General features: G+C 47.2%; 1 protein-coding gene across 1 annotated transcript in view; it reads left to right on the top strand.

Moving 5' to 3' along the window:
* The window catches only part of SLC6A4 (solute carrier family 6 member 4), a gene marked incomplete at its 5' end in the record, with an annotated part of 37,370 nt that overhangs the window by 15,823 nt on the left and 4,196 nt on the right, over window positions 1-17,351 (top strand). Inside the window, 11 exons of the mRNA XM_079904501.1 lie at window positions 2,334-2,468; window positions 2,906-3,125; window positions 3,949-4,087; window positions 4,631-4,765; window positions 5,345-5,448; window positions 6,596-6,723; window positions 8,313-8,425; window positions 9,087-9,218; window positions 10,249-10,348; window positions 11,781-11,881; window positions 15,841-16,008. Coding sequence (XP_079760627.1) covers window positions 2,334-2,468; window positions 2,906-3,125; window positions 3,949-4,087; window positions 4,631-4,765; window positions 5,345-5,448; window positions 6,596-6,723; window positions 8,313-8,425; window positions 9,087-9,218; window positions 10,249-10,348; window positions 11,781-11,881; window positions 15,841-16,008 — 1,475 coding nt within the window. The remainder of the gene's footprint in view (window positions 1-2,333; window positions 2,469-2,905; window positions 3,126-3,948; window positions 4,088-4,630; window positions 4,766-5,344; window positions 5,449-6,595; window positions 6,724-8,312; window positions 8,426-9,086; window positions 9,219-10,248; window positions 10,349-11,780; window positions 11,882-15,840; window positions 16,009-17,351) is intronic.

Raw genomic sequence — 17,351 nt, forward strand, 5'->3', positions numbered from 1 at the left:
AAAGACACATCTCCAGTAAGCCAAAACTTTAAGTCAGCATGTCTGTGGCTCTCTGGGTCATAAAGTTGAATGAAAGCCCTCCTGAACCTGACCTCACCAGATTTTCAGCATCATTAATGCTTCATCTGTGGAAGAGCCCCCTTCTCATCCCTGCATTATACAAGCCCTGCTCTCCTCCACGTGAGACATGGGGGAATGAGCATCAGCATTATGCTGAGTTCTTTCACTCCTGCTGGCTGGTTCTGCTCAGAAGAGTCCAGAGAGCTTAGATCTGTGAAAGGAAAAATTGGGAAGTGGCTCCACATTCCCAGACCCTGCTGGGCCTTTGGACCTGTGTGAGGGCAGAGAGGGTGTCAGCTCAAGCCCACAGTCTTAAGTTACAATCTGGGCGTGATCCGTAGCTGAACCCAGCCACGTTAATGCCAGCACCAAACCATATATGGATATGCCTTATAGCTCCTACAAGAGTGTTAGATTCTTGAGGCCAGAGACGATTTCTTGTTCCTCCTACTATTCCTAATGCCTACAGAGCAGTTTATTTGCAGATTATCAAAAATAGTAGCTGATTGTAGGCATAGATATGGGAGCCCCAGAGAGCAGAGCAGGTAGGTATGGGGCCTCTGTTTTGACAATGGACTTGCTATCAGAATAGGAAAAGGACCAGAAGTGGGAGTCAAATCTTTGTTTGTTTATTTATTTATTTATAAAATTTATTTGGGTGCACCAGATCTTAGTTGCGACACGTGGGCTCCTTAGTTGCAGCTCATGGGCTCCTCAGTTGCGGCTCGCGGGCTCCTTAGTTGCGGCATGCATGGGGGATCTAGTTCCCTGACCAGGGATCGAACCTACACCCCCTGCATTGGGAGCGTGGAGTCTTAACCACTGCGCCACCAGGGGAGTCCCAGTCATTTATTTTGACAGGAGCTCTGGCAACAGATTTAGGAGGGTAACTAAAATGAGGTTTGAGGGATAATTCGTTTGGGTCGCCTTCATTTCCTCCATGACCTGACACAGAGTTGCCTGGATCTGCTGCATCTTTTAAGGACCTGGGTCCATTCGGCAGCAAAGGCTATTCCGGGAGGGTGGGGGGTGGAGGGAGTGCCGGGAGGCCCAGCGTTCCTGGCCTGGGAGGGGCAGTTGGAATCATCTTATCTCTAGTTCGGGAGGACCCGCCTGTAGCCTGAGCATTATATAAGGGGTTGGGTCACCGGTGATGTTTCCCCTACACTCATTCCCTACTGTAAAGCCAGTCAAGCAAACCTTTTGGACAAATGTCATCATGAGAATACAACATGGTTATTATTCTCAAGCCAGATTTACCCAGTGTGATTGTAAGTTAGATGAAACCTTTCTGAGTTGCACAGATTTCAGATTTCTAGGTTCAGAACACTTTATGGGAGGGAAAGTTATCAAGGAAATATCACAGCCGGCTCACCCTTTGGGCTGAAACTCAGGCTGCAGGTGAGCAATCCCCAGCACGGCATACCCAAATTCTGCCTCAGCCACAAAAGCCAGGAGACACCAGCATCTCCAGTGATGCAGCAGTTCTGCACTTTCTCATTCTGTAGCAAACTACCTGCAAATTTCAGCCACACCTGCAAATCTGGCTCAGGAGGGAGCATCCTGGCTCCGTGGAGTTATGGAAGTATAACCAAACATCAGTAGTCAAGTGTCTGGAGCCAGGGATACAGATGAACAAAGATACTAATTCAGTGATGTGCAGTAGTCAACAGACTATTGCAGCTGTTGTACAGGTTGTCGCAGGAGATCTGTTTCAAGGGTCCCAAATGCTGGTCAATGTACTGGTTGCATCAGAATCACCTGGAGAACTTAAAAAAATCTTTGTTTTACTCATACCTGAAGCTTCTGCTTCAGGAGGTCAGGGTGGGTGGGTGTTTTTTTTTTTTGGGGTGTGTGTGTGTGTGTGTGTGTGTGTGTTTTTAAGCTTACCAGTGATTATGATGAGTGGCTGGGTTTGGGAACCTCAGTTCTCCTCAACCCTGTCAGTTTCTAGTGGAAGAAAAAGAGGCCCAGAGAGAAGGGTCCTCCAGGCAGTTAGAAGTGGAACTGGTCCTAGGGCCTCTTCTGTTGACTCCCAGACCCAGTTTCCTTCCCACGTACTCTTTGCCTCCTCCCAAACCTCACTTCACTGTGGAGCTCTGTCTACGACTACTTCTGGCAAAGGATTAAGACCAGGGGAGCACCGTGTGAGGTCACTAGGACAGGGTGGCTTCATGACTCTGGAGCATCAGATGGCTCTGTGTGTCCAGATCACTTGGGCTGTCCTGAGTCAGATGTGGGCAGGGAGTGAAACTGTCTTTTATCTGCCTCAGGGGCATTCCTCCTTCCCTACACTATCATGGCCGTTTTCGGGGGGATCCCGCTCTTCTACATGGAGCTCGCGCTGGGCCAGTACCACCGAAATGGATGCATTTCGATATGGAGGAAAATCTGCCCGATTTTCAAAGGTAACGGAAAGGCTTGGGTGGGTGAGTGGGTCCTCCTGGGAAGTGATGATTTCTATCAATGGGTCGAGCTGGACACCTTCTTCTGGAATCAGTTAGGCCTTAGGTATCCCTGGGAGATAACTTGAGTAATTAAGGTTTTGACTGCTTAAGCAGTATGAGATTGTTAAAAGCAAAATAGAATAAATGGCAATTAAAAGTAAACGAAATAGAAAAAGCATTAATAGCACATGTACACATTTTCTAGAACATGTAACTCTGCAAATACAAATAAGGAATCTACCATATTGCCACTTTCCCACTGTCTCCTGGAGTCTTTGGAGGATGAAATGAATGGCAGCCCCACCTTTAGCCCTCACCCGGGCTGCAGTGCCCCTGATGCCCTGCCTAACTGCTGGGCTGCCCTTGAAACTTGGCCTCCCTCACCCTCTCTCTCCCAGGGATCGGTTACGCCATCTGCATCATTGCCTTTTACATCGCCTCCTACTACAACACCATCATGGCCTGGGCGCTCTACTACCTCATCTCCTCTTTTGCGGCCCAGCTGCCCTGGACCAGCTGTAAGAACTCCTGGAACACTGGCAACTGCACCAACTACTTCTCCGAGGACAACGTCACCTGGACACTCCACTCAACATCCCCTGCAGAAGAATTTTATACGTAAGTGCATGTAAGCGAGGGGGTGGCCTGTTAGGGGCAGGCCACACCCCTGGGCTTTGGCTTCTTAGGAGGGAGGTGGGAGCCAGGGGCTCTTCACCTCTTGGCTGATGGATTTCTGAGAGATGAAGCTATCGGGGAGGGGGAGTAAACGTGAGTGAGGGAGTTGGGAGACTACCTTGAGTGCTCCACAGTCTGGGTCTCTGCGCCATCCCCCTCTTTTCTGTTGTGCCCAGGCCAGTCCCTACCTTCACATTCCAAAATTATTCCCCTGCATCAAAACTGCCCTTCTTCCTGGGCCCTCCTTGCAGCCAGCTGTCATGGAAGCAAAGCCTCCCACTGCTTCAATAGTTTGAAACTACACAAAGAGTTTCTGGTTTCATGTATTCACTTAATACGTGGGATCTACCCTTTGGAAGAAGATGCCTGGAGTAGGCAGTTTTCTTTAATGCTGGAATTTCAGGCAATAGCAGCCCAAAGGGAGCTGTTTTGGGGTGGGGAAGGGACCCACTGCCCACACATACAAATCCTCATGCACCCAGAAGCCAGTCATGTTAGTCATTCATTGGGTCCCAGCCTAGGAAGGAGACCTGGAAGTCTGCTTTTGGGTCGAGCGCTCTTCCCAGGCTTCGTTGGCTTGACTGCCCTGTTCTCTTCTTCAGGATGGGCAGAGCCCCTCCCAGCTCTTCCCGAGGCTTGCTGACCACTTGATCCTTGCAGTACTGTGTCCGTTTTTTCTCTTGGTGTCCTCCCAGAGGTATCACACGCAGTATGCTCAGGTAACTGTTCAGACCACGTCACTGGCCCTTCTTTCTCATTCACTCAGGCGCCACGTCCTGCAGATCCACCGGTCAAAGGGGCTCCAGGACCTGGGGGGCATCAGCTGGCAGCTTGCCCTCTGCATCATGCTGATCTTCACTGTTATCTACTTTAGCATCTGGAAAGGTGTCAAAACATCTGGCAAGGTGAGGAGGACTCTGGCTGCTGATCCAGGCCTACCAAGGGGCCCTGGAGGGTCTAACTCAGAATTCAGTGGCCTGGATAGCCAGAGACAGGGGGACATGTTTTCCTTTACACCAAACACATTCCATGATTTTCAGTGTCTCGTCACCAAATCGGTTAGAAAATTCTAGAAATGGGTCAATCCCAAGAACCATTGTATGATTTTTTAAAAATTCCTTTAACACGCTGGTAGTGTCATAACTAATAATAGTGGCAATAATTTACTGAAAACCCATCATGGACCATGTACAGTGTTTTGTATACACTGGCCACTTTGTCTCCTGCTAGGTATTTTCCCCATCTTACAGATGGGGAGTGGGTTTAGAAGTAGTTAGTACCAGCAAGCAGGGAATCAGATCCCTGTATGATTTTAAAGGCTGTGATCTTTCTGCCACCTTGCCTCCTAAAATTACAGAAAAAAAAGAGGTAGATCTTCTTTCTTGGACGTGTTCAAGAATAAGACACCAGCATTCATGTGGTGATAACCTATGTTTCCTTCCTTACAGGTGGTTTGGGTAACAGCCACCTTCCCTTACATCATCCTTTCAATCCTGCTGGTGAGGGGGGCCACCCTCCCCGGAGCCTGGAGGGGAGTTCTCTTCTATTTGAAACCCAACTGGCAGAAACTCCTGGAGACAGGGGTAAGATAATGAGGAAAGCAGTGTGCACCTGTCTTTTTACTAACTGAAGCTAGTCCTCCGAATAGGACAGTAGGAACAACTGAAATTTGGGTTCAGCGGCAAGTCTGCAGTGATGCTTTAAACCAGAAATACAAGCATGAAAAGTACAGTTGAGGGGCTTCCCTGGTGGCGCAGTGGTTGAGAGTCCGCCTGCCGATGCAGGGGATGCGGGTTCATGCCCTAGTCCGGGAAGATCCCACATGCCGTGGAGCGGCTGGGCCCGTGAGCCATGGCCGCTGAGCCTGCGCGTCCAGAGCCTGTGCTCCACAACAGGAGAGGCCACAACAGTGAGAGGCCCGCGTACCGCAAAAAAAAAAAAAAAAGTACACTTGAGGCCACTGCGTTGGTTTATGGCTAAGTGATAGGAAGAGAACTCACATTTGTTTGCACTTGGTATGTGGCCAGCCCCGGAAGGAGCCCTGAGAAGCCTGTTTTTTTGCCTCTGCATGTAGCCACATGGAGGCATGAGGGCGCTGGCCCTGCTGGTGCTCAGCGATGGCCTGGGTCTCGGCCCTGGCCCTTACCTCTGCTGTGTTGCAGGTGTGGGTGGATGCGGCCGCCCAGATCTTCTTCTCTCTCGGTCCTGGCTTTGGGGTCCTGCTGGCTTTCGCGAGCTACAACAAATTCAACAACAACTGTTACCAGTGAGTATCTGGGGCCCCCCCAAGCAAAGCTTGAAAGTGGAGTGAGTGTCAGTCAGCTGGTCTGGAGGAAAGCGATCAAACCGATGGCCTCAAACCTGGCCAGGCTTAGGCCACGTTGACACTCTGACCCTCAGGGGTGCCACAGGTGCCTGACCACTCACCCAGACCATAGCCTCACTCAGGCGTTGAGAGAGGCTCCAGGCCACTTCTGTTTTGTGAGATTCTCTATATGTCAGGAAAAATTAAGAAATTCCAAAGCAGGTTTACAGAAATCACAACATACATTCAATGTTTAGATTTGACCTGTTAATGTATTTAACAACAAAAATTGTGATAATTTATTTGTGTATATATATACAAAAAGAATAATGATTGAACTATTTTGACCAACACAGAATGCCATAATTTTTATGTCAAAATCTCATTTCAGAAATGTGACAAAACAGGGAGCATGGCGCCAATTATGATTTAAATATCACTCCTCATCTTTAGAGTTAACTTTGTCTTAATATTCTATCACAGATGGCAATGTCCAGCAGTCTGATTGTGCTATTCGTAAGATAATTATAGAATTAATTTTTTTTTAAAAAAAGGAATTTACATGCACCCTAAGCAGTGTGGCCTTGCATTGGGACACCAGCCTAAAGTTGTATGATGAAGTCCTCTTTTAGAAGTGTCAGGATATCTTTGTGGAACTCTTATAACCTCATTTACACATAATGTCAAAAGTCTAAATCTGAGGTCTTCACAAATGTAAGGCCAAGGCCTCCTCCTGGCCCCGGCTGCAACTCAGGCCCTGCTTCAGAACAAGCCTTGTTTGAAATCCAGAGGTCTGTGCTGTGCTGGTTTACAACAAAATCATCTCTTAAAACCATCCCTGACTGCTGTTCTCCCCATGCCATGCGTGGTGATAACAGCAGCTTGTGCTTCAAGGTAATGCAACCCGTCTGAGAGGCTGGGCCCTGGGAGGAGGGGAGGAGACACCCGGACAGGCTTGAAGTCCCTGTGAGCTCAGCCCACTCAGCTGAGCAGCTGAGACAGATGCTCCTTAGATCGCTGGAGACAGATGCTCCTTAGAGCTGGAGACAGATGCTCCTTAGATCGCTGACTTGGAAATGTCTCAGGCCCCTTGGGTTTTCTGCTCCAGAGACGCCTTGGTGACCAGCGTGGTGAATTGCATGACGAGCTTCGTTTCAGGATTTGTCATCTTCACAGTGCTGGGGTATATGGCTGAGATGAGGAACGAAGATGTGTCTGAGGTGGCCAAAGATGCAGGTAGGACCTCGGGTTTTGTTTGGGTTCCTGGCTCCCACTGAATTGCTTTGCTGCTCTTTGGATCTTTACAAATATCTAACTTTTGCATTATTTCTAAATGTTCCTCTTAAAATTCTCAAAGGTTTTAGAGAAACTTACTGCCTTGGAAATTTCAACCCTTTCCATCGTGGTAATGGGGCAGCTCCCTCGGCACCCAGTACTGGGGCCTTGAATACATTGTGGGCTTGGAAATATGACTTGGATGATGGCTTTTAAAACTAGTGGGTTTGGGGGACTTCCCTGGTGGTCCAGTGGTTAAGACTCTGCTCCCAATGCAGGGGGCCCAGGTTCGATCCCTGGTCAGGGAACTAGATCCCACATGCATGCTGCAACTAAAAGAGCCCCCATGCTGCAACAAAGATCCCTCGTGCCGCAACTAAAACCCAGCGGCAGCCAAATAAAACAAACTAACTAAAAAACAGTGTGGGGCTTCCCTGCTGGCTCAGTGGTTAAGAATCCGCCTGCCAACGCAGGGGACATGGGTTCGAGCCCTAGTCCAGGAGGATTCCACATGCTGCGGAGCAACTAAGCCTGTGTGCCACAGCTAATGAGCCTGTGCTCTAGAGCCTGCAAGCCGCAAGTACTGAAGCCCACTGGCCTAGAGCCTGTGCTCCGCAGCAAGAGAAGCCACCGCAATGAGAAGCCCGTGCACCGCAACGAAGAGTAGCCCCCGCTGGTCACAACTAGAGAAAGCCCGCGCAGCAATGAAGACCCAACACAGCCTAAACAAATAAATAGACAGATAGCAATTCCTATTTAAAAAAAACAAAACAGAACAAAAAAAGTGTGTTTGGGTCCTGTGATGGGTCCAAGTCTAGTAAGCAAATGATTACTAATCCTTTGCAGAAAAATTAAATGTAGATGATGTAGCACTCTACTGTACTGTAAGGTTTCATGGAAAAAGAGTGACAGACGTTGAAGACGAGGTTATGGGATCTTGTGGATGGAGTCCCAGGGCTTTCTTGCAAACATACATCTGTCTTTAGCCCGACACGGTGCTCTGATGAACTCCATGCCCCAAACTAAGGGCGGCCTATCTAGTCCATGAGAGGTTGAAGACATGTCCCTCATACTATCAAAAAGGACTTCAAAATAGCTGGAGGTCTTTATTCCGAGGCCGCTAGATTCTTCTGAAATCAGTATAACATTTCCTACTGTTCTGGAGCTGAAGAGGGAGCTAAACGCTGTGAGACTTCAGAGATATATCAATCCTCATGTTGAAAAAAAAAAGCACTGAATTATTATATAGTGGACACTCCAATTCATGTGCTCAGCTTTGCTAGTCTTGAGGTCTCAGGTTTGCTTCGTTTCTCCATGTTGGTTGAGGGCGCGTACTCTTCAAGGTGGATACTATTCCCTTCCTGCCTCCCAGGATGTCCAGGTAGGATGGTGTGGGGTGTAAGGAAGCGTTTGGTACGTGTCCAACCCTGATTCACATGTAAGGTTTTGTGACAGGAGTTGTAATTGTTGGTGTGGCCAAGTTTCTCCTGAGACATCTTTGTAGGGCAGGTCTCAGCGACCACCTCCTCCTCTTTCCCGCTCTGTCTCAGGCCCCAGCCTGCTCTTCATCACATATGCGGAAGCCATAGCCAACATGCCGGCATCCACGTTCTTTGCCATCATCTTCTTCCTGATGTTAATCACACTGGGCTTGGACAGCACAGTAAGTGAATGGGGAGGGAAATCCGGCTCTCGGGAGGAGGGAGAAGGGGGGGAGGAGGAGGGGAAGGAAGCTGTACCCATTCCTTCCCATCCTGGCCACCCCAGGCCATGTTGGCTGCTCCCTCTTGGTGCTCCCTCAGCCCCTGTTCACTTGGGTGCTTACTGCCCTCTAGTACATTAGAGGCATTAATGGGATATTGAGGGTAAAGTGCCAGGCACAGGCCAAGAGCTCAGCATATGTGAACTGTTGTGCACTGATTGTGCACTGTCCCTTGACCAGACTGGCAGCACCTGAAGGCCAGGGCAAGGTCACACTTGTGTCTCAGTGCCCTGCAGCCCAGCATTCATATCATTAGTGTGGAATGAGTCTCAGCTTTCAGTTGGTATTTCTGGTGCAACCAAAGTCTCCCCGAGACACCTCATGTAAAGAAGTCCTGTCCATGTGCTATACTTTCTTTCCTTGATGTCCTTAGGAATGGGTTCTAAATGACAGGGTAAAAAACAGAGATATGTTTCCAGTGAGGGCCGGTGAGTAGGGGGAACTGGTCACGATCAGCTTGACAGGTCACTTGGCAATTTAACCCCTCCCTTCTGTTCACTGTCCTAGAGGTAACAGATTTGTCCCAAAGTCTACACAGTGACCATTTGTGTGCCCCTCTCAGTTCGCAGGCTTGGAGGGGGTGATCACAGCCGTGCTGGATGAGTTTCCACACATCTGGTCCAAGCGCCGGGAGTGGTTTGTGCTCAGCGTGGTCATTACCTGCTTCTTTGGATCCCTGATCACCCTGACTTTTGTGAGTACCAAAACCCTAAACTTAGAGTCAACCTCCCCTAGGGCAACAGAATGTTACAAGAAGCTGTTCCTTTCCATCCCACATGGTGCCCTGGCTTTGGAGCCAAAGGGAGAGAAGTTGTCACCGCTGTTAAAAAGTTAGTCATCAAGGAGAGGAAGAAAAGTTGTTTCTAGTGGCATCTGTCTGAAGAATCTGGGCGTGGTATCTGGAGGCTCAGCATTTTACAGCAAATCCAACTAGATTTAAGGCTTGACAGACTATCTGGAGGAAAACTAAGATGTGTCTTTTCAGTCTATTTCCAGTCCTTAGGGCTGCTTTCATAGGAATAGTGCCCTGATGTCCTGATATGCTGAACATCTGGAGGCTGGCATCTCATGTTTGTAATGTCACTTCATCTCCTCCAGAGAATTTGTAATGGTAAAGAAGTTAGACCTTCTCTAGTGATTTTATTTTTTTGGGGGGGGGGGTAGCTTAGGCACATACTGTCAAACTGTAAATCAGGCATCAGATAGTACCCATAGGCATTGTAGGCGTGTATCCTTCTGACTCAAGGCAGATTTTGTAGATAAACATCTTCAAGCCATGACCCCAATGGCTCTGGAGCTTCAGCAGGGTTGTGGGGCCCTGAGTAGGACCCAAGGGATTTGTGAGTTAGGACAGAGGCAAAAACCATGACCACTGGGCCCGGTGTGTCTGGTATTGTAGATTTTCCGGGGTAGAATACACAGTAGGTATTCAGTAAATTGAAGAAAGTTGAAAACAGATCCAGAGGCGCTTTTGAGTTTGTCTTAAAGCTTAGTGGGGAGTGGAAACCAGACGAGTGACCTGTAGGGCGGGAAGAGGTGTGTCTGATGGGATGAAATCTTGCCCATCTGCCAAGGCCAGTCCAAGAAGTAGGCTCTGGGACACTTATGTTAGACCCAAAGAGAGAATTTTCCAGAATTATCCTAAGAAGGTCTTTTTGCTCCTGTTGTAAAGAGGAGGCAGTGCCTTAGAGGGCCTTTAACCGGGTTTGTGGTCTCATTTCCAGGGAGGGGCCTATGTGGTGAAGCTGCTGGAGGAGTTTGCCACGGGACCTGCAGTGCTCACTGTTGCCCTGATAGAAGCAATTGCTGTGTATTGGTTCTATGGTAAGATGCTCCCTTCCACTAGCTATGATCCTTCCTACACCAGCCCATATAGCCACCAGAATACAGAAGGGCCGATGTCGTCAGGGAAAAGCAGGCCAGTGTACAAGACGTCACCTGCTGCATCCCTTCTTCAAAAACAGGTCATCACTTCCTCCACACTCTGTGCAACAGATTGCCTGCACTCCTGGGAGGATGATTTTTTCTTCTGAGTTTATATGTTTACCCAGTGGAGACAGGGCTGAAGTGGTTCCCTATAGCTCATCCACAGTGGTTGCTTACGATCCTGACAGGCTCTAAGAATTGGACAGACAACAAAGAACTAGTGCACAGTGAATGCATTTGCAGAGTGTACAATATTCTGCTGTTACATAGAGTGGCCCCACTTTAAATTTCACAAACAAGCACTCCCTCCTGAGACAGAGTTTAGGAGCTTATCTTCTCAGGAAGAGGCAAGAATGTTCTTGTTTGCATTATCTGTCTTGGTAAAGCCTCCAATTTACACCGCCCCCACCCCCGGCCCCCCAATCGTGGGATGGAATCTGATAAGGGTGAAACCACCAGGAGCGGAGAGAGAGCTGACACAGGTTCATGGGCAGGGATCCCAAGAGCCCCTGGGCGAGGATGAGGAGGGCACAGGCAATGGAAATGAAGAAAACCAAGTTCAGAGATGCCTTTCTTCATCTTTAAAATCAAGATGTGATGATTTCATTCTGAAAATATTTTCCTAGTTTCTATGATAGCAGAACAGCTTTAGCATGTGTGTCATTACACATAATATAAAGAAGGGGGGGCCCACATTTTGAGTTGCATGTAAGCCCCCTTTTTTTTTTTTTTGAAAGAAGTCCTCCCCACCTCCTCAGCACTTCGGAGGACCAAGTGCAAGGTGTGTGATGTTACAGACCTGCTGGGCACTTTCAGGGAAGCAACTGCAGAGCACCCTTCCTTCCTCTTGTCGATTTCTCCCCCAGTCCTCACTTCCATGCCAGTTAAGAAGAACCTTGATCTTGATCTGACATATGAATGTGCAACAGTGTGGTTAAAATTTTCTCTTCAAAGTTTCCAGCATATGGTTAGAGTCAGTCTCTGTCAAGTGGTTTCACCATTTTTAGACAAAATTCCACTTCCTTTTCTACAGTAACGATAAAATCAGATATATGCTGAAATCCTAGAAAGGCAGTGTGGGCACCAAGTGGGGACTTTAGGTCCCTCCCCAGATGTCCACCAATCCTCCCACTCTGTGTAGAGAGAGCTTTGCTTACTGTAACGTGCATTTTTGTGACAAGTCCCCCATCTCACTTTCAGACCAGACTGGTGACCCCAAGCCCCTCCTTTGGAGAAACTCCAGAGCGGTTACTCTCTCTGAGAGTGAAGGGATAGGAGGACAGTCTAGCTCCTCTCTCGGTCAATCTCGTTCTCTTTTGGATGATTTTAGGCATCAATCAGTTCTGCAGTGACGTGAAGGAAATGCTTGGCTTCAGCCCTGGATGGTTTTGGAGGATCTGCTGGGTAGCCATCAGCCCTCTGTTTCTCCTGGTGAGTTGTCATTTCCCTTCTCCTTCTTGCCCTGGAGAAAGATTCACCCTCAAACACTCATAAAAAAATAAATTTTATCGAAGTGTAACATATATATACAGAAAAGTGTGCAAATCACAAGTGTACATCTCAGTGAAATTCTATAAATTGAGCACCATTTTGTAGCTAAAACCATACCAAGAAACACATGACCAATACTTCACAAGCCCCTCTTGTGTCCCCTCCCAGTCACGTGCCCCCCATAGTTAACCACTCTTCCGGTTTCTGTCACATTATTTCATCCCTCCCCGGCTCTGTGATAATGACACATAACGTTCACTGAGCAGTGAGTGCCAGGCCAGACTTTACACTAAACTTAACACCCATTGCTGTTTCAACTCTCACAACAATTCTATGAAGTAGAGTTCTAGTTCCCCATTTCACAGTTCCAGAGAAATTGAGGTTTAGGGTCCAAGGTCACATGACAAGAACTGTTCAAGGCCGGGGAAGTATTTACTGTGCTGCTCATGAAGGACCTAACAAGGGTCCTAGTAATTCTGTATTCATTTTCTTAAAGACCACCCCCACCCCCCACCAGGCTTCTCAGGTGTAGATCTGAGTCAAAAGTAGAATCCATTCATTGTAGAATGAGAGAGCTCAGCTCCAAGGGTTGCCTGTTTGCCAGGACGTGTTCAGTGCTGACTCCAGCCTTGCTGCGTGTGCCCCCACATCCCTCCTGGTACCCGTCTGAAGGAGATGTTTGCCCAAAGATGGATAAGCACCATGCTAACATCCCAAGTGCACTCTGAGGTAGCCTGGGGTAAAGTGACTCCGTGCACATCAGCAGGGATTACTCTCAGTTCTTTCATTTATCTGTAACTTGATTTGGGGTGGGGGGAGCTTTTTGGTCTTTTAGAGCCAGAGACTGTTCCTTCAGTCCAGCTCCTGCTTATTAGGATATCTGGACCATCCATTTCATCATAGGACATGTATGCATCTGTGCCTTCCCCTTCTTTCAAAACAACCCTTTTTGCATTCTATTTTGACTTTCTCGGGGTAGTTCTTTTTTTTTTTTTTTTGTGGTACGCGGGCCTCTCACTGTTGTGGTCTCTCCCGTTGCGGAGCACAGGCTCCGGACGTGCAGGCTCAGCGGCCATGGCTCACAGGCCCAGCTGCTCCGCGGCATGTGGGATCTTCCCAGACCGGGGCACGAACCCGTGTCCCCTGCATCAGCAGGCGGACTCTCAACCACTGCGCCACCAGGGAAGCCCTCGGGGTGGTTCTTTATTTTTTGTGCTTTTCTGTACCTGCACATCTCGATGTTAACCTATAAGATGGACAGCGTGCTCATTCTTGCCTCCATAATGCTGCACGTGTCTCTCTCTACCCCAGAATCCCTCCTTGACTTCCATTCCCCTGGACCCTGGAGGTTTCCAGAACCAAAGCCAACCTTTGCCCCAAGTAGCAGATACTCTCAGGGCCTGGGGGCTCTGGTGTGTGTTGTGGGCTCCAGTGTTCCTCTAGATCTTGGCCTGGTAGTTCCTTATTACCTTGTCAGCTTGCTGTTGCTTTTTTGGTAAATTTAAAACAATGTATTTTTAAATCCAGAAATTTTAGTTGTTTTCAGTGAGAGGGTTGGTCTGGATCACTATTCTGCCAGTAGTAGAAGCAGAAGTCCTGACATAAATGGGTTATAATATTGTTACCAGTGCTTCTTGATAATCTACTTAAATCTTTTCATTTGTTTTTCAAAGGAAGGAGAGATATTGGATTAGTTCCCTGAGGGAAGAAGCCATGTTTGTTTGTTTGTCTACTTTCATATTCTCCACACAGGGAGGGAATGATGTTCAGGGCTGAGACTTAGGAAAGGCAAGCAAGGCACTCATCCTGGACGTAAAATTTCCAGGGGTACCAAAAAACTCAGTAGTCAAGATAAATACTGCTTTTTTTTTTTGGCTGCATCGCGCAGCTTGTGGGATCTTAGTTCCCCAACCAGGGATCGAACCCTTGCTCCCTGCAGTGGAAGCATGGAGTCTTAACCACTGGACTACCAGGGAAGTCCCGATAAATACTATTTTTATGCAGTAGTTTTTAAAAATCAAAATTAATGCAAAAAAAATCCCTGATGAACAAAATACCAATGTTTTAAATAAATACGGGATCCAACCATATACTTGCATGTCTCACTTCACTCACCTTGCCCTAATCTGGCCCTGTCAGAGCTTGTCTTTTTAAAGTATTGCACTAAAATATTATATTATTATTATTTCTTGATTACTGAAATTCTGACATCCTCTTAAATGTTGTGCCCAAGGTGAATATCTCATATGCCTTACCCTAGTCCTGGCCCCAGGCTTTTAGTATTTTCATTTCTGTGCTTGTCTGGCAAACTGGGTGAACTCTTGGTGTACAGCCAATGAGTTTCCGTGCCCAGCAAAACCCAGGTACAGATCTGGGTTCAGGGACATGACATAATTCCTGTGAAGTTCACTCTACTCACTTCCTCTAAAGGTAAGTGCTCCAGGGCCCAGTTAAGCGGAGGCAAATCTGTCTTCCACTTCTGGGTTTACTTAACAGATCCCCTGCTTTGGGCTTTTTAAAGCTGCTTTAGGTAAACAACGAGTAGCTTACTAAAAATATTCTTTTTCACTGAAGCCAAGTTATAAAAAAGAAAAATATCGTATATGAGCAAGAGGAGGTGGGGATGTGCGAGGGGGTGTCTGGAGCAATACTTAGTGGCCACAGTGAGAGCTTGAGGCCTCCCTGAACTGCATTAGGTTTCACACACCTGACATCAAGATGAGACGAGTTACAGCAGGGATGGCTCCTAACCAGACCCCACCTTTCCCTGTTTCAAAATTACCTTTCTCAGTAGCCGGGTCTGGGGCTGAGGAGAGTCTGTCCAGAGAAAGGTTTGCGATTGGCTGGGCTCTTGTTTTGAAAGCTTCCTCCTGGACTCAGGATAACACTGTTCTGAAGATGAATGTGTGCTTAACAATTTCCCATTTTATTATGTGAAGAGAAAGAGAAAAAAGATATAAATAGATGTTTAGGCCCACAAATAATTTACATTACTGTCTTCTTTATGACTATGAAATAATAAGATAAAATTAAATCAAAAGCAATAACGATTTCAGCACAGCGGTTACTAGGTAAAAACTGGTATTTACGCTGTCTCTGGAAACCAAACTGAAATAAGAAAACTCATAAACCGAGTACTGGGAGCACACCATGGAATTTTTCTTGGTCGGAATCTTCACTGAATTTTCACATCAAAAGTGTATTGAGCTGCTTTTTCCTTCCATTATTCTTTTCATTACAAGGGCCTGTGGCAGGCAGTCATTTATTATCAAGATGCCTCACGGCAGAGCCATCCTTGTTGAAATCCCAGTTCTTAGCCTGGGGTTAATGCAAGGAAAGAGGGGAGAAGGAGAACTTACCTAGGAGCCTGAGTCTTCTCCAGGTCTTGAGAACCTTATTACGTCTCCTGGACCTAGGTACCTTCCATCTTACCAAAAACAATCACCACAGAGAAACGCAGGAGGAAATGAAAACAAAGCAGAAAGAAATATGAAGCCCTAGGACTGGCAGGAGCTATGGAGAGGTCTCCCAGTTTATTCCTCCACTGTCTCACAAATCGGGGCCTGAACCACTCCTGATGGATGCGTCTCTTCTCCTTTGCCCTGAAAGGGGCGCTGTAACCCCCCTAAATAACCTTCTGAGGCCTTGGCATCCCCACTGTAGGGGCTGAGGTGGGGGTAGGGAGGAAAATCAAGATAAGCCCCTAACCGCTTCATTGTTGGCAGCTGAGGCAGAGAAATTAGTGACTTCTTTGTGTCAGAGTTCAATCTAGGATATATCACACTTAGGCAATTTCATGAAAGTGTCTTAGCTTTAGTGTTCAGTGTTTGTGGTATATGGACTGTCTCTGTGTGGATAGCGTGAAAAATTTTTAATGTTTCTTGGAATTTCTGTTTTAGTTCATCATTTGCAGTTTTTTGATGAGCCCACCACAGCTACGACTTTTTCAGTATAATTATCCTCAGTGGAGCATCATCCTGGGTTACTGCATAGGAACGTCATCTTTCATCTGCATCCCGATGTATATAACTTATCGGCTGATCATCACTCCAGGGACACTTAAGGAGGTATGTGCTAGTGTGTGTGTGTGTGTGTGTGTGTGTGTGTGTGTGTGTGTGTGTGTGTGTGTGTGTGTGTGTGTGTGTGTGTGTGTGTGTGTGTGTGTGTGTGTGTGTGTGTGTGTGTGTGTGTGTGTGTGTGTGTGTGTGTGTGTGTGTGTGTGTGTGTGTTCAGATTGGTAACTGTTTGGGGAGAAAAGGGTTCTCTTCTTATGCTCTATTCAAAGGATGTTAAGTCCGCCACAAGAATTCACCAGGAGGCTCTTAGTCTTATATAATTATATAACTATACCATCGTGTAGCCTCTAATAGCTGCCACTATCACCTTAAGGCATCTCCCATAAGCCACAAGTACAAAGGCGAAAGAGTGAGCTGGCCATGTGGATGCACCGTAGCACACAGCTTGGTGTATAGCATTCTAAACATATCAGAAAACTGCTTTGCCTCCTGCATGGCATTGGGCATGCACATCAGATCAGTGGTGTCTGGAGCAATAACGCAAATTTGATTTAAGTGGATTTAAATTAAATCCACTTGGTTTAAGTGGAGATTATGATGGAAAATGCCTGTGGTCATTTTCTAACAGCAGTGTGACAAGGGCTTTTTTTAAAAAAATTTATTTATTTATTTGGCTGCGTTGGGTCTTGGTTGCTGCACGGGGGCTCTCTCTAGTTGCAGTGAGTGGGGGCTACTTACTCTTCGTTGTGGCGCGTGGGCCTCCCGCTGCGTTGGCTTCTCTTGTTGCGGAGCACAGGCTCTAGAGCACAGGCTTCAGTAGTTGTGGCTCGCGGCCTCCAGAGCGCAGGCTCAGTAGTTGTGGCACACAGGCTTAGTTGCTCCACGGCATGTGGGATCTTCCCGGACCAGGGCTCGAACCCACATCCCCTGCATTGGCAGGCGGATTCTTAACCACCGCGCCACCAGGGAAGCCCTACAAGGGCTGTTTTGAAAATCACTAAATAAGGGTGTTGCAACAATATCGTAGTTTTAGTTCAAGTCACTGGAATGAAAAAAAAAGTTGCCATTTTAGCAAGATTCATGTCAGTAAATGAATAATGTGCTGTAAAAATTTCAATAACAGAATCTTACAATTTGTATAAGATTGTATGTATTTTAAAGCATCTTCATGTAGACTATTTTATTTTGTTATCAAAATACTTTGTGAGGTGGATGGGCAGGTATCATTAGCAGACAAAGATACTGAGTCTGGGAATAATGCTGCTCATAGTTTCCTTATTTCAGTGACTTGTCCAGGGATACACAGTACAGGGAGGCTCAGAATCCAAGTCTTCTGGTTTTTGGTCCAATGCTCTTTCATGTTTAGGTGCAGCTTCTCTTTTGTGTCCTCAGGG

The sequence above is a fragment of the Stenella coeruleoalba genome (genome assembly GCF_951394435.1).
Source record: "Stenella coeruleoalba genome assembly, chromosome: 19".
NCBI classification, from domain to species: Eukaryota; Metazoa; Chordata; class Mammalia; order Artiodactyla; family Delphinidae; genus Stenella; species Stenella coeruleoalba.